The sequence below is a fragment of the Wasmannia auropunctata genome, unplaced genomic scaffold (assembly GCF_000956235.1).
Source record: "Wasmannia auropunctata unplaced genomic scaffold, wasmannia.A_1.0 LD336088.1, whole genome shotgun sequence".
Taxonomy (NCBI): Eukaryota; Metazoa; Arthropoda; class Insecta; order Hymenoptera; family Formicidae; genus Wasmannia; species Wasmannia auropunctata.
The window spans coordinates 1753722-1770006 of record NW_012026802.1 but is presented as its reverse complement, the minus strand read 5'-3'; the positions used below and the strand labels follow the sequence as shown (position 1 = coordinate 1770006).

At 45.4% G+C, this 16285-nt stretch overlaps 2 protein-coding genes across 2 annotated transcripts in view; one reads left to right on the top strand and one right to left on the bottom strand.

The window, feature by feature from the left end:
- The first annotated feature begins 1347 nt into the window (after nucleotides 1-1347).
- Nucleotides 1348-4955, top strand: LOC105448235 (probable chitinase 3). The gene is made up of 4 exons (XM_011686698.1): nucleotides 1348-1472; nucleotides 3338-3703; nucleotides 3912-4305; nucleotides 4598-4955. Exons 1-4 carry the CDS (start codon nucleotides 1412-1414, stop codon nucleotides 4653-4655), a joined length of 879 nt encoding a protein of 292 aa, XP_011685000.1. The 5' UTR covers nucleotides 1348-1411; the 3' UTR covers nucleotides 4656-4955.
- A 437-nt stretch (nucleotides 4956-5392) lies between these two features.
- LOC105448366 (flocculation protein FLO11-like) overlaps nucleotides 5393-16285 on the bottom strand; it is a 36793-nt gene continuing 25900 nt past the window's right edge. The window contains 7 exon segments of the mRNA XM_011686888.1: nucleotides 5393-7595; nucleotides 7597-7627; nucleotides 7630-11748; nucleotides 11885-12587; nucleotides 14358-14514; nucleotides 15906-16029; nucleotides 16154-16215. Coding sequence (XP_011685190.1) covers nucleotides 7246-7595; nucleotides 7597-7627; nucleotides 7630-11748; nucleotides 11885-12587; nucleotides 14358-14514; nucleotides 15906-16029; nucleotides 16154-16215 — 5546 coding nt within the window. The 3' untranslated portion in view covers nucleotides 5393-7245.

Sequence of the window (16285 nt, the reverse complement as noted above, 5' to 3'; positions counted from 1 at the left end):
GAGATATTCGGGGAATTGCCGCCAGTATTTTGACGTGATGTAATCAGATGTTGGCCGCGCGCGTCGCATGAGGTGAAAGACCACCGCTAGACGTCCACCTTCCACATTTGAGGCGACTTGTTCTTGTCGGTACGAGGAAAATGTCAAGGCTCCATTCCCGGAGCGAGATGCTCCTCTGCTGCGGCACGCAAACATCCGTGTTTTTCGTCTCTTTTCGTGGCTCCAAGCGGGAAACAAAAAAGAAATCGAGAGAACATTTGGAAAAAATTTCATTATATCCTTTCACAACAAAAATATAAATTTTATTTGATTTTCCTTCAGAAACAAAAATTCATAAAAAGGAGTAAAACGCGTACAAAAAAAATATATTTCTGATTATTATAATTAATAATAATAATAATAATATTGACCGAGTTGTATTATGTAGATTAGAATTCGATTCTGTTAAAATCTCGCTCACATTTTCTTTGCATAAAAAAATACCTCGGACAAAAGTGCCATATTAGGTACGAATTATATATTCATGTTTGTGGCCTCATTGAATTGTAATGACACGCTAAACACGTTAATTCTTCATGTAAATTATATTTACGCACCTATCTGCGCAATTATTACTGCGTATGAATTATGCACAAAAGCGTAGTATAATGCGCATAAACGAGTGTTTAAATGCAACGCGTGTTATCGCGTCGCTCTTTATTGGATATAAGAGAGAGACTCGACTTCTCGGCAATTGCCATCCTCGTTTCGAGGAGACGGACAAGGCTAGTGCGGATGACATTTATCCTTTATTCTGACATTCAAACCCAAGCTAGCGCGTCTCCAATTCCAAGATATTGTTAAACGGATACAATCTCGGTTGTTAAACTTATTGCTAAAAACGGAGAAATGATAGTATTTAGGAAATCGCATAAAACAATTCTTGCATATCTATACATCAATTATATTCTCCTGAAAAATAAATTCCAATTTATATATTAATTTATTATTAATTATCAGAATTTAATTCAATTTGAATCAAATCAGGTATGACGCAATTAATTTTAAACTGCGGATCTACGCATTTACGGGCTGCGATCGATCGTTTTCTAATTCCAAGTGCTGCACGTTAAGTTGAGACGCGGATGACGCGGGATGAATAAATTGTTCGATCCACGGAGCGGAGCGACCGCGACGTGTCGGCTTTTCGGCGACACGACGGACGTCGCGATCCATCCTTTTACTTTTGAGAAGAAGAACGCGCGACGGAACGATTTCCAGCCGGCGAGGGAAGACGCGCGGCTACATCTTCTCCCGCTCTCATCCGCGCGCGAAGATGATAAAAGCACGCCGGGCGACGGCGGCGCGTCGTAGTCTTCCTCTCGGGATCGGGCCAGAAAGAACGTGGACTTCCAGCGACGACGAGCCCGAGATGGCCTCGAGACCGATCGTCCGTCTGCTAATCGCCTGCGGCGTCCTCGCTGCGACTATGTGTGAGTAAGAGTTTAACCCCGGCGGTGTTCTTTTGCGCACTCAAGAAAGTGAAATACCGTCGTCCGTTCGCCGACCGCAAAGTGCAAACGGACAGACAAGGATTGTAATCGTTTTCAGGGCCATGCCTAGAAACAGTGATGTGATTTCTCGAACGGCGCAAGTGTCTCAGATTCTCTGTGTGCACAATAAAAGAGTCCTCTCTCGATACAATCTTCTGTGTGCGACACGAATGTTGGATAAATCCTTCTGTTTCTTCTTCTCTTTTTTTTCGTATTGATTTTATAATTAAAGATGATTTTTAATAATTAAACGTTGAAACATTTAATTTTTTAATGATCGATTTGACTTATCATTCATTATTTATTAAACTGATTTGAATTTCCGATTGAATTTCTGATACGAATCGATTTGGCATCTCAGAAATTATCGCCAATACGAACGGAGTACACATTTCCAAGGTGTATTATGTAACATTATGTAACATTACGCAAGTAATTACGATACGTAATTCGCGGATAGCTTAACAAGGTTGGCTAAATTCCAGGACGCTTAGGACATTTGTGTACATCTAATTTTATAAATGCCACGCGGCCTGAATAGCACAGTTTACTGTCACATATTACTATACGTATGCACAGTCACGAGCGCATCGGTAATTTGTATGCGATGCGCTCGCCCGCTGCTGGGAAAATGAATTTTTAAGCTTAAAACTTAGACACGCGTGAATATTAATCCTCCGCTGTTGTAGTTAGACTTACAACGGCCGCTACATTAATAAGATTGTAATCGAGTTTTACGTTATAATTTAAAAAAAAGGAAACAAACGTTTTTGTTTTATCTTGTTTTTCTTGCGGGGATACCTGGATTTAATGTATGATGCGCGTTCCAGTGTCTCTTAACCAGAGAAACTCACTTTCGACCTTCGGACAGAAGGACTTCGATAGGCGGGATTAAAACGCTCGTCCTCGTCGGCCTAACGACAGATAATCGAGTTTGTAATCAGCGAAACTTTCTCTCTCGTTGTTTGCACTCATTACCTTGCGCAATTCCTGCCCCGCGGAAATGTCTCGAGGGAAATTATCTCTGGGAACAGCCGCCGCAGTTTTCGTGCGCAGAGATTCGAGCCATCGTCATCGTTTCTCGGCTTTTATAACGCCCTGAAATCTGATAGCAAACCGGCTTTTTCGGGCCTCACCCAAATAGATTTTATCGTTAAGGAACGCAGCATCGAAGAAAATTTCTTGTACAATTTAGTCTCATTTGTAGCGCCATTACTTCTATTTTTTGAAAAAAATCCTCGTTAATTTTTTACTTCTTCTCTTGAAAATGCGATCCTCGGATCGATCGGGTTCAATTCGATGTAGTTTGTAAATCGGTTACAAACGCGTTGCGCAAGCGATGTGCGCAGGTAACATTAATATATGCAACATCTTCGTAGAGGTCGAGCCGAACTTTCGCCGTCGTGCGGTAATCTTATACGCTGCATTAACCACCTGTTAATACTGTCTGGACGAACTCGTTTGACAAGTTTTACACGCAATATTAAATTAAATTGGAATCATCTTTATTCCGTGAATTTGGTAGCTGGAATTTTGGAAGAGAGAAAAGTTTCTTCTGTGTGCGTAACACTAGGCCTCTTGCTTGCGTACGATCGTTCGATGAGAACATCTTAGTCGCAGTTATTTTTATTAAAAGTATTTAGCAAGCTAAATTATTTTGTTATAGTTTATTTTTATTTGTACTTTAATTTAACTTCAATTTAAAGGTATGGATGTCTAACAAACGCGATTGTCTACATGATATTATAAAGTGCACGCTGTATTTGAAGTGAAAATTTCCTTAAAACGATTTATTCCCATTTCAGCGCTCAGTCAAAACAGCAGATTTTCAAATCAGCTGTTCGACAATCGGCAAAATCGCGCATTTTCGAATCAGCAGTTCAACAATCAGCTGAATCGCGGATTTTCGAATCAGCCGTTCGACAATCAGCTGAATCGCGGATTTTCGAATCAGCAACAATTCTCGCCGAAACGTGGCTCGTCCGCGTCGTGTCCGGAGAGAAACAGTCGCTATCCGGTGCAGAATCAGTGCGATGCTTACATCGAGTGCATCGATGGAATCCCCGAGGAGAAGCTGTGTCCCGAAGGTCTGTTTTTTAACCCTGAGGCGCGCTTCAACTATCCCTGCGGATATCCGATCGACATAGACTGCACAGGCAGGCCGAATTTGCGTGAGTCCCTTAATTGTTATTAAATTTTTATTATAGAAAATCTTCTATCATCTAAGATTTTAATGAGAGAAATTATATAATTCGAGCCATCTCGCGTTTTGTCTATCTAAAATTGTTGGAGATCCATCGAAAAAAAATTTCTGGCGAATCAAGCTGGTGAATCAAAGCGCGATTGAATGACGAAACGTTGTCGTTAAATTTCTTTCAGAGCCGGCAAACCCGAGCAACGATTGTCCTCATCAGTACGGCTACTTCAAGATCGGCGATCAACGGAACTGCGGCCAGTTCATGAACTGCGTGGACGGCAGGGGTTACGTATTCGACTGTCCGGAGGGTCTGGCCTTCAATCCGCAGAGCTATCGGTGCGACTGGCCGGATCAAGTGCCGGACTGCGACGCCGAGACTTTCCTCGGCTTCCGCTGCCCGGAGGTGAAGAGCGGTTTCTTCTTGGACTCCGGGATTAAGTTTTATCGCAGCCCCGCCGATTGCCATCATTTTTACATCTGCGTGAACGGTCGTCCAAGGCTGCAAAATTGCGGCATTGGAAATGCCTTCAACGAGCTTATCGACGCCTGCGACGCTGCGGAAAATGTCACCGGCTGGTGAGTGATATTTAAAAACGTCCTTTACATAAGATGTACTTTTTCTTTTGCTTGTATTTAATATTTATTTAATATTTTTAAATTTGTATGTATACATGTTTTTTAAATATTCCTAAAAAACATTAAAATTAAAAATAATTTATGAAAAATCTAAAGTATCTTTATTTTAAATTAAATAATAAGTTAATTTATTGTCACATATGCTCTGAAATTTTTATCTTTCTCTCGACGTCACTTGATTAAATAGAAAATATACGTATATTTAATTTAATTTTAAATGCTTTTTTTTTAGCGAACACGAAGCGATAGCGAGAACCACTCCATCTTACCAGCAGGCTAGGCTTTTTTAAATTCCGACAGCATTGAAGAATGGAAAAAATAACGACGCAATATTCCGAAAAAAATAACGATCAAGAATTGCAATAAACTTTGATATATTTTCGACACGACAGAATTGTGTGATGCAAATAGTAATCCGTATAATGATCTAAAAATGCGTTGTGTTGATTGATGAAATAAAAATTCAATTGCCATATGTGTGCGCTGATGCTATAAATAATGTATATACTATTACTTACAAGTCGCCTTAAGAATACATATTTAATATAGAACTGTAGAAGACTTTTAATAAATAAAAATATAAAAATAAATATCCATCTCCCAGTAAATACCCTTTGCAGACGGTTGTTTTTGCAATCAAAGTTCGAGATTATACACTGTCATAGTTTTGCAACATTGAATTCTGTAATTGACAGTTTACTGGAGTAAACTTTATCCAATAGCGAACTAAAATGTGTTAACGATTTTATTAAAGGTTTTCTTAACGGTGAATGCTTGTTTCCGAGATATTTCAAAGCCAGTACAATTGGGAGCTTTAACAAAGCATTTAACGACTGCAGGTAAATTAACGCTTACTTCTCAACTTCAATTCTTCTCAACGTCAAATAATACCGTTTCAAAACGCACTTAGCAACTGAAGATAGCGTGTCACAAAGATAGGTTGATGTTTCTCTTCTCAAGAAAAAAAAATGAATATTGGAAAAGAAAAATCCTTAGAGCTTCTACTTTGGTTAATTAAAATTGTTTTTTTTTAATTATTTATAGAAATTTGTTTTTAAATAAAATTGTATTTTTAGTAAAACTAATACTCGATGAAAACAATTTGTGAAAAGAGTATATAATATAATTTACGTTAATCTTAAATCACACTTGAATTAATTAAATCTACTCGTAAAGTGATAGCGCAAGGTATTTTTCAAAGCCAGAGTAAATGTCACGTGTGTGCGTACAGAATATACAATTATTATTGACATGGTACAGTTGCTTAAAAAATATATAATAGATACAAATTTGGACATGCGTGTGTATGTACGTCGTTGAAAACGTATACGCGCAACGTATATACATACGCGGTAATTGTTAACGCGAGTTACGTGCTCATCTGGCGGCACGTACGAATTTTCTATAGATTCTATCTAAACTAAATCGCTAGAGAGATGTTCCGGAATATAAGTGTTCGCAAAAATATACGTACATCTACACTTCGTCTACGGCTGACTTAAAAGGCGCACTCGTTTCCGCTCGCGATTAAAGCGCGCTGATTAGTAGTAGGAAATTAAGAGCATTTTTTTTTACGAAAGGTAACGCCAATCGTGTTCGACTTGCATTACGTTACGGGCGTGCCGCGGTCGCGCCTGACAGCAGAATGCGTGTAATTGAATATATTGAAACGAATTATACAAACTGTGTGTGTGTTTAAACCGCGGGATCTCGCATCCCCTCGGCTTTCTCACATGTCAGACTGTGTCACTGTAACGCGCCCGTTAAATCAATTACACGTCTTGCACGTCCGTTACTTCGAGATAATCTATCTAATCGTTTTATCAAGCTACCTTCGTACCTAGACGTTTGAGCAATGATGTTTCATCTGATTGCACTTTTGACGCCGTGACGAATTAATTCGACGAGTGCATTAAACGATATCGATCATTTTGTGCCCGCGGCATTCAGTTCGACATACCCCTGCAATATATACACGACAATTAACATTATTTAACAATGTATAAAAGGCATAGTTTCGAAAAATGCTTTATATCAAAAGTTTTATGCGAAATTCTAGGAAGATTGAAAATATTTTTAGATAAGTTAGGAAAATATTTTACCGCACACACTGATTTGTGTGGTGCAATGCACAATCTTGCAAGTATTTTATCAAAAATATATATTCGACTTTATCTCGATAAAAGTCTATATTATTTATTCGGCCAACAAGGCGGCTATAAAATTCATTTATACGCGCTGCGCACGAGCAAGATGCCAAGAGCACGGGTGAACCGTAGGGCGTAGTTTCTTCGGCAATATTCGGCAACGTTCAAAAATTCGCGCATCCGAATTATTCGCGTGACGGGATGATTGCGATATGAAATCGCTTCACACACACACACAATCGCGCGACTATCTTCCGCTTAATGTCTCTCGCGCCAAAACACATCTCGAGGACAACGTAGGAACCGACTTCTTCGCTCTCTTACTTAACGCTAACGATAAGTGCGACTTCTTTATTTTTTTTCCTCAGGTGCACGAGACCCGCGCCCGACGACGTGCCTCCTCGCTTCCTTCTCTGATCCGATCGACGATCGCGAGTCGAGCGGAACGCATTAACTTTAATAAGTGTGAATCCAGCGCGAGGCGCGCTATGGCAATGGGCTTAGGAGAAGGAGGGAGAGCCCTCTTCTTCGGGGTATTCTTACGTATTGCGTGTTAAAAAAAAAATAATAAGAAGAAAGGAAGAAAATATAAATACGCTAAGGAGTCCTAGAGGATTCACGAATTACCAAAATCAACGGAATCGAGGCGAAACACGGGATTCGGAGGAGACGAGAAACGGCGGAGCGTCCCCTCTTTCTCCGTCGGCGGTGGGGCGGCGGGAAAACGCTCTCATCAGGAGCGGTTCCGGCACTTCCGGTTGCGCACGTCGTGACGGCAGCTCTGCGTCACCTCGTCGAACGCCGTGCCCTCCTCGCACACGAACCGGAAGTCCAGCACCTGCCGCGAGGTGAAACCGGGCGAGCAATAGTGGAACAACCGACAGTCCCTGATGTCGCCGTAGAAGCGATACATCTCCCTCTCCAGGCAATTAAAGCTCGGGTGCTTCCGCGGCTTCGCGGGTTTCCGGCCGCTTGATCTGAGGACCTCCATCGACGCGATCTCCATCGACGCATCGGAATCGACATCGGCGTCCTCCGCCCTGGGCAAGACGGTCGTCAAGATTGAGACCGACGTCGCGCGTTCGGGAATCGGAGGAACCGAAGAGACCGGAGAGGAGGTCGCCTGCTGATAGGCTTTGAAAGTGGAAGCTGTTGTGGTGGTCTTCGCTTTTTCGAGGTACTTCTCAGTACTCGGCGTGATCTCAACGTACTCGGGCCTTTCGGACGGCGATGTCCTCGGCGGGACGGTCGTCACGGGAATATCAATGTCCTCCGTCGTTTCCTGCGACTCAACGTCGCCTTCCACCTTCTTCGTCGTCCGCTCGCCAGAAGGGTGGACCGCGAGGGTGGACGATCTAGACAGAGGGTAAGGAGTGAAAGCCTCGATTTTCGTGATAGTAGTTTCCGGATCCCTCGAAGAATTGACTGGAGTATTATTCTGCTCAGACGGACTCGGAAGTTGATCCTCCTTGTATGTTTGATCGTTCTTCGCGGAAGAATCGGATATATGTTCATTCGCCTCCAGTTTGCTCTCGAGGCCGTTCTCTTCGCTCCTACCGGAGTCCGCTGTCACCGTCGTCGCTGCCACCGTTGTCGTCATCATTGTCGTCGGTGCCGTCGTCGTCGTCGTCGGTGCCGTCGTCGTGGTCGTCGATGCTGTCGTCGTGGTCGTCGGTGCTGTCATCGTCGTCGTTGCTGCCGTCATCGTTGCTGCCGTCGTCGTTGCTGCCGTCGTCGTTGCTGCCGTCGTCGTTGCTGCCGTCGTCGTTGTTGCTACCGTGATCGTCGTTGCTGCCATCGTCGTTGCTGCTGTTGTTGCTGTCGTCGTTGCCGCCGTCGCCGTTGTCACCGTCATAGGTTCCGTCGTAATTTCCGGATTTTCCGTATTTAAATTATCGGTAATAGTAATAACAGTAGTAGTAGCTGCAGTGGTGGTAGGTGGTTTTCGTGATAGAACGAGTTTTCTGATCATCGGTTTCGCCGCCAATTCGTTATAAGATCTAGGCGGTTTCGCCGGCTTTGGATTGTACAGGCCCAGTCTCGGCTTGATCACGACCGGATTCGGAGTCGTCGTAGGCGGCATGTAAGCATAAATCCTTTTGTTACCGGTAGGCTTAAAGATTTTCGGCGGCGTGGGGCGAGGAGTGGTAATCGTCGGTCGACGGGTGATCTTCGGTCGAGGTGTGGTGATCGTGGTCGTTGTGCTCGGTGCCGTTGTTGTGATTGACTCCGTTGTGGTCGACGCCGACGTGGACGACGCCGCCGTAATCAACGCCGCCGTAGTCGACGCCGTTGTACTCAACGCCGCTGTCGTGATCGGCGCTGTCGTGGTCGACGCCGTAGTAGTCGACGTCGTCGTGGTTAACGCTGCCGTTGTGGTCGACGAAGTCGTGGTTAAACTTGCGATTTCCTGGAGACCCTTCATATCCTCCGTGACATCCACGTACTCCGTCTGCGTTTCCACTTCGGCGCTATCATCGATCCGCTCTATATTCTTTGCATGAGAATCTTTCACCGACGTATCTTTCTTCTTCTCGTCGTTCTTCTCTTCATCCTTGTCCTCCTCGGATTCGTTCGATTTCGTCGTAATTTCTGTCTCCTTGTAATTCTCCGGTTCGTAATTGTCATCGATGTAATCGTGCGTGTCGCTTTCGTCAGATAACGCCGACGTCTCTTCCGTTGTCTCCGCGTCCGCTTTGCCGTCCGATACCGGTAGTTCGTTCGTGAATTTCAGAATACCCTCGGTACTGCTGTCGACCTCCTCGGTCGATCCCGTGACCTCCTCCTGAGAATCGTTGTATTCTTCGGAATTCGTGTAATCCGTCGTGGGAATCTCGGTACTTTCCGGATACTCCCTGTAATCCTCTTGGATGCTGCGCGTGCTCTCCGCGGACGATTCCGTTATATCCTGATAATCGTTTAATTCCTCGGAATTTATTTCGTCGCTGTAATTCGCGGTTGAACTCTGCTCCTCGTCCGAAATATCAGTGCTCGATCTCTCGCTTGCGTTTTCGCCATTGGGCTCCTCTTGCCTCGAGTTGCCTTCAAGGGAAGTCGTAACTTCGTCGGAAGAAGTCTTGCTAGAATCGTCTTCCAAACTCTCTTCGGTTTCTTCTTCATTCGTATTCGCGTTAGCTTCATCGTCGTCCGGAATTTCGTATTCCTGGGAAGAGAATTCTTCGTTGTTGGAAGATTTCTTTTCTTCAGAGACGTGCGTAACGTCTGTCGATCTCGTTTCTTTTACACTAGGCGGACTCTCGGTTAAGGTCGTATCTTCCGCGCCGGTGCTCTGCGTATAATCCGTCGATTCCGTTTCCTGTTCCCCTTCCTCTACTTTATCAGCGCTCAGCCCCGAACTCTTCGTATGATCCTCCACAATTTGACGATCGAACGATCGCTCCGTGTCCTTACTCCTGCTGGCATCGTGGCTCTTGCCGTCCTGCAAGCTCTTCGAGTACGTCGCGCCGCGTTGCCCGATTGCCCTCGTGTCAACTTCTTTAAAAGTTTGCGACTCAGACTCCCCGAAAATATTACTGTCAATTTGCTCCGCAACTTTCGTCTCGAAAGCTGCGACGGATGGGGTCACGGTAGTAGTGGGAGCAACAGTAGAAGTAGAAGTAATAGTAGTAGTATCAACAGTAGTGGTAGCAACAGTCGTAGTACTAGTCGTAGTGGTAGTAGTAGTAGTAGTCGTTCTTTCCATTTCTTCTTTTTGTCGAATTGCCTCCGTCACTTCGACGTTTCCCGTCCTTTGCTGCCTTATCCTCGAGGATATGCGTTTTCTCGACGACCTCGGTCGAGAAACCTTCCTTCTCGTGCCAGGCTTTCGTTCTCCGCTATCCTTACCACCCTTCCGTTTGATCGTCTCGCGCGGAGCTGTCACTTGTTCTCTCTCGCCGGCGACGGAGTTCGACCGCTTCCCCGATTCATCCTGTATCAGGTAGCCCGCGACTTGTCCTTTGTGCGCAACTTTCTCGTCAGTCTTCGGTGCGTCGTGCGTGCCGGATTTCGTTTCCTCCTCGATGATAATCTCGATAGGCGCGTCAGTCTTCGCGGACGTGGCTTTCACTTTGGAGTCATTGTCGGAATCGAGTATTATTACGTCTATAACGTCTCCCCGGGATTCGCTCTTCCGAGGACGAGCAGTCGTAGATTCGGTGTAAAATTCAATTTCCAATTCCGGTGTTTTCTTAACGTGCATTCTCTTATCAAGCGATTTTTCGGCATTAATTTTGACATTTGGAGACGAATATCCGTGACTCGTTTTCTCATCCTCCTCTTCTTCATCTTTATTCTTATTTAGACTCAAGTGTTTTGAGGCTTCTGTTTTCAAGTCTTCTAGATAATCTACTTTTCTTATCGCATTATCTTTCGTCTGCTTTACAGGCGTATCGAAAGTTTCGCTACTTATCTCGACGCGTTCGGTATTATTTTTATTTTCTCCGTCATCAGAAAAATCTTTGCCAGAGGAATTCACTTCATCGCTAAATAAGATGTCCCTAAATTTTATCAGACTCTCTTTGATAGCTCGGAAATCTTCGATGCTGATCTGGGCACGCGCGCTTTCTTTATGCGTCGCATCATCTTCATTCTGACACGGTTCGTTCTTCTGGATCACCTTGAAATCCCTATCCTGACGACTATCTACTCCGTAAACGAAATGAAATGGTTGCTCGACCGATCGTTTTCCGCGCATAATTCGTATTTTTTCCATCGCGTTCTGGCGATTCTTGCGAATTTTCGGGACGTCGCGGTAAAAGGGATCGAACGACTCGTCGCCCTCCTTGTAGTCGTCGTAGCTGGCCGGTATAGTCGGCAACGGCAACGTCACCAGTTGCGTGGTGTTTAGGGGTCTGCCGGACTCATCGCTCACGCTCGCCTTCGCCGTGACGATCACCCGGGACTGCGAGGGCAGTAGAGGCGACGGATTCTGCACGATTCTCTGGATATCCGGTGGCGGTAGATTTATAGTGATCTGATGAGGCTTGAGCCGCGTCACGTCCGGCACGTGAATGTGCTGGGTAACCTGGTGAGTGACCGACTGCGACGGGGGCTTCGACGAAGGCCTCGGCGTCGGATAGAACGATCTGACGGTTGTCTCGATGGTGGCTGGCGTCGGCAGGAAGTTGCCGGATATCCTCTGCTGTTGCTGCTGCGACGTTTGACTTGTTTTCGTCTGTATTATTCGAGACGATTCTTGCTTGCTCGGCACCGGAGATATCGTCAGCTTAGAAATCTAAGAAATAAAGAAACGTAAGAGAAATTTGAATAACAAAGTAGACTTGAATTTAAACCGGAGACTGCATGGCTATCGAGTACTTTTTAGCGAAAATTAGAAAATTTTAGATATGATTAAAATACTTTTTGCCTACCTTGCCCTTGTTCGCCGACTGTATGGCCTCCAATGTCCTTATATCTTGCTCCTGATCGCCGTCGTCGCGGTAGTCGGTGGTCTCGCGCGGATTGTTGCTGTGGACGGTAAACTCGGTCGTGCTCGCGATCCCGTGATTGTGAAAGATGGGGTTGATCAAGGCCGCCGGGTTGTTCACGTTGCTGTTGAGCAGCGTCTGTATCGTGGAGGACGTCGCGTGGAACAACGGCGTCACGGTAGACGGCTCGCTGTGAATGATCTGCGGTGGCGGACCCACCGTCGAGCTGTACCGGATCTGGTGGATCTGCGGCGGCGGCGGCGGCGGTGGCGCCGGCGGCACGGTCGTCGAGCTCACGCCGCCCTGATTGCTGAACAATTGGTAGGACGTGGCCTGATTGCTGGCGCGCTCGCCGCCGTTGTGGAAGATGTACTGATGATGGTAGCCGCCGTTCTTGTCGTCGTACAGCGACTTGGACTGGCTCGTGTGCACCTGCGGGAACGGCGGCTGCGGTTGATAGTGCTGCGGATAGCCGGCCGGATGCTGGAAGGCGCCGCTGGCGGCCGTGGTGGACGGTTTGCTGGGCCGGGACGTGGTCGTGCTGGTCGTGCTGGTCGTGCTGGGCCGCGCCGAGGTGGTTCGCAGCTGATGATCCTCCACCGAATCAATCGTCAGGTCGTCCTCGTCCTCGCCGTTCTCGTGCAAGCTGCGGGTAAACGGGGGAAACGAAGCGTGCGGTGTTAAAAGCGATATACTGCATATACATATGTCGATCGCGAAGAGTTGCGACATTGTCTCGCAGACGCGTGACTGCTCTCGGTAGCGCTTTTGTATGGGTTTGAAGAAACTAGATATTATACTAGGTATTACATTACATGAGGCATGTATCACTGCCAGGTGATTTATAGGCTGCAATCTCGATGCCTGTCCGCAGATACGGGCGAGCGAGTATCTTTATCTGCTCACCGTGGCCGCGTGTCGCGTCGCGTTATAAATTCCTGGGAAGGAAATCGTCGTCGTTAGCGGATGCTCGAGTGTCGCGGCGGTGCATTCCCGAGCGCAGAGCGGCTCGCGAGATAACCGCTTCGAGGTAACGACCGTTAATCGTCAACGGACAACGCTGACGGAGGATAATAACGCATAAGGTGCAAGACGAGCAAGGAGAGATCGGGGTGTTGTCCTCCTCCCTCCCCCCCTCCCCCCGAGGGTAAAATGAGCGGCACGGGAACGAGATTTACTGTCGGCCGAAAATAGAAATCGCCGAGAGAGGAGATGACTTAGCCGCCACGTCGAACGGCGTATAAATTTTGCTCGTCGTGACAGTTAGTCGTTATAATTTTTGTCTGCATACACACCCCACGGCCGTGGTCGTGGGAGGCGGGGTGGAGGAGAGGACGCCGGCATTCTTGGGATACCGACCGGACGAAAGCCGTTGAAATATTTATGGGTATACATAACGTATACGTATACGTATAACGTATATACGTCTTGTGCCTTTTACGTGACGGCGATTCGAGACGCTGGGACCCCGAGGTGCGCAAAAATATGCACGCATCGCGAGCCGTAAGCGTACGAGTGTCTGGAAATGCGAGATACCGAGATACCGAGAGCGGCACCACGCCGCGTCGTTTTGTTTTCGCCTCGCGAACATTACACGATCATATTTCTGGGAGCGTTACTTTGGACATTGCGTAAACGAAACGAAGCGGGAAAAATGTAGCAATCCGCGAAATGCCAGCGAGAATTTCTGAAATGCGGCGACTCGATATTACCTTATGTACGGGGTGTCCTTCTGCTTGTTTTAGTGATTGATCATTTTTAATGGTAAACTTGTATCAAATCAATTTAAAATCAAATTAATTTAAAATTGGAAAAAATTCTTTTTCATATAAAGATCTTGCTTAAATTAAAATCAATTTTCTGAAAAAATCGAATTTTTATTTAAATTAGAGAAGCAATAGTTCCATTTACATTCATCAGATTTCTGGTTCCAATAATTTCTCTCGACATTGTCGCATTATTTTTATATCTATCTTAAAAGCGGAAATTTACATCAAAGAGAAGGTATGTTCGGTATGTCTTCGGTTCTTACGAAATGTAAAGTGAACGTCCGAGTCCGCCGGGAAACTGCGGCCGTATTCGACACCTTGTATATGACCGGCGAAGCAATCAGAGTGTGCAACAACTTCTTTCATTCGATAGCCAGTTTCTGCTCGCAGCGATTTGCATCAGTGCGAAAACCGGAAAATAGATTAGCGACCGACTCGCCGTGTCATTAATGAAATTTCCAGAAAGTCAGAATTATCATTAACCCTTTGACAACGGCCATTCTCTCTTGCCGTTCGTTAAAGCGCCGTGTAAAATCGCTACCTTCCGTCGGCGAACGTGAAGAAAGAAAACTGGATTTTATACGGCTATTAAATATATAAAGCGAGGTGTAAGGCGCGGTTAAATTCTCTCGCGCCCTTATAATTACCTGAGCGTCACAGCGTTATTGCCGTAGAGCTCCAGATTCAGATTGTAGAATCGCTCGCTCTTGCTGCAGTCGACCTCGTCAACCCTCTCGCAGACTCTGGTCTCCTGGTCGAAGACGGTCCCGTTCAGGCAGAGGAATTTTATGTCCATAATCTCGTCTGAAATCAAGTCTCACGGTGAAGGAGAGGGTCATTATTCGGGGATGCTCATGGGGCGTGCTCGTTGTTAGTCTTGATGTGACTTCAGCGCGGTCCTGACTTCGAATTACGCGATGCGAGAATTTCGCCTGACTATCGATCGGAACCCGATATCGACGTTACTTAATGCAATCAAGTACGGTCAGTAAATTACGTCACCTCGTAAATTACGTATATTTTATTTGCACGCTGTGTAATATCAATTGACTTTGCAGGGTTAATTCTTTAAAAGGAAAAAGACTTTAGTGTCTCCGAGATTTTTCAGATCATTCGCGTCTTCACCGAGAGTGATTTATCTTTCGGGGGATACGCTTCTCGCATATTTCGAAGACCCATTCGCGCGTTCCATTCTCCGAAACTCCCGGAGAGGCCTATACTACACGCGTCGCGTCCACCTCGATCCGATCCAGTCCATAAAGTCGATTTTGTACAGGCAATTATGCAAATTGTTTTATATGTCAAGCGTTCACGTGGCGCGACGTGGCGCGGGAGTCGGTGCCGGTGCGCGCCGCGTTTGGATCCGGGGCCGAGAGCCCCGGTGATTTATCAAACACGCGGATCCGGATCAGAGATTGGAATTAGAGGTGGTAATTAATAGCGGCAGCGAGCCTATTTAGGATCGCGTATATAATCGACGCCGGTAAGTAGATCGTTTCGAAAGCCTCCCCCCCCCCTCTCCCCCTCCGGACGAAGGTTGCCCATCGACGGTTTTGTAATCGATCGCGGGAGATCGCTCACGGCGAGAATGTCACGGTCGTCGAAGAACGTTTACTGACCTAAGCCGAGAGTCTGGCTTCGACTCGTCGTGTGAGGAGTCGCGTCTCCTCATTCTGCAAATTCGATTTTGAGAATTTAATTTATCGATTGGAATATACTCGCTCCGTAACTTTCCTCTCGAAAAAGAAATACCAGCAAAATGAAGCAATAAATATTCCTTTTATCATCGATCTGTTCAATAGAGCGGAGCTTGATTAGCTTGTAATTTAATTAATGTCGTGTTAGTATCACGTTAGACGGCATAATTTTCAGTGCGATTAAACTTATTTCTGTTCACATTGTGATTGATTTTTTATCAATTATATTGCATTATGTGTTAATTTATACATACCATTATTAAGATTTTATTTTAATTGGAAAATATTAGGTACAATGTGTGTTAAATATATCGACGTGAGCGATTAAAATGTTTAAAATTTGGATTCACGTTCTCACGGTTTGTTCGACGAATTTCGCAAAAAAAATCTGATCTCGAAGTCTTCTCAAAATTTTTTCTTGTAAATGCGTTAAGATATGAATGATTGAAGACATGTGTTGTGCAATATTTGGGGGATCCCGTCTTCATGATGCACTACCTTTCTGGCCGATGGTGCAGACGTGAAACATTTGACAGCCCGCCTCGACGTCCGCGTAGTATCCGCCGATCACCTTTCCTTGACACGAGAAATTCGTCTCCGGCAGGTTGTCGAAGTCCAGATACTTGAAAAATTCAAAATCGGCACAATTCAACGGAAAGAAAATTCAACGATTCGCGATGATTCGTTTGAATTTAAAGCTATTAAGTTTTCCTGTCAGATTTTTTCGAGCAACTTTGGACACTTACGCCAGGTTCCCCCGCGCTGCATAACAAACGGCCATGACGAAAGTCGAGAATCGACACGAAAACTGAAAAAGAAAAGGAAACAAACGGAACGTGAGAGAATAGAAAGAAATTGCATTATGTATCGTATAAATG

Bases quoted from the DNA above. Each gene is read 5' to 3' on its own strand.
- LOC105448235 (XM_011686698.1), top strand. From the start codon at position 1,412: ATGGCCTCGAGACCGATCGTCCGTCTGCTAATCGCCTGCGGCGTCCTC. The intron at 3,704-3,911 runs GTGAGTCCCTTA...AATTTCTTTCAG, and splicing joins CACAGGCAGGCCGAATTTGC to AGCCGGCAAACCCGAGCAAC. The intron at 4,306-4,597 runs GTGAGTGATATT...CTTTTTTTTTAG, and splicing joins GCGGAAAATGTCACCGGCTG to CGAACACGAAGCGATAGCGA.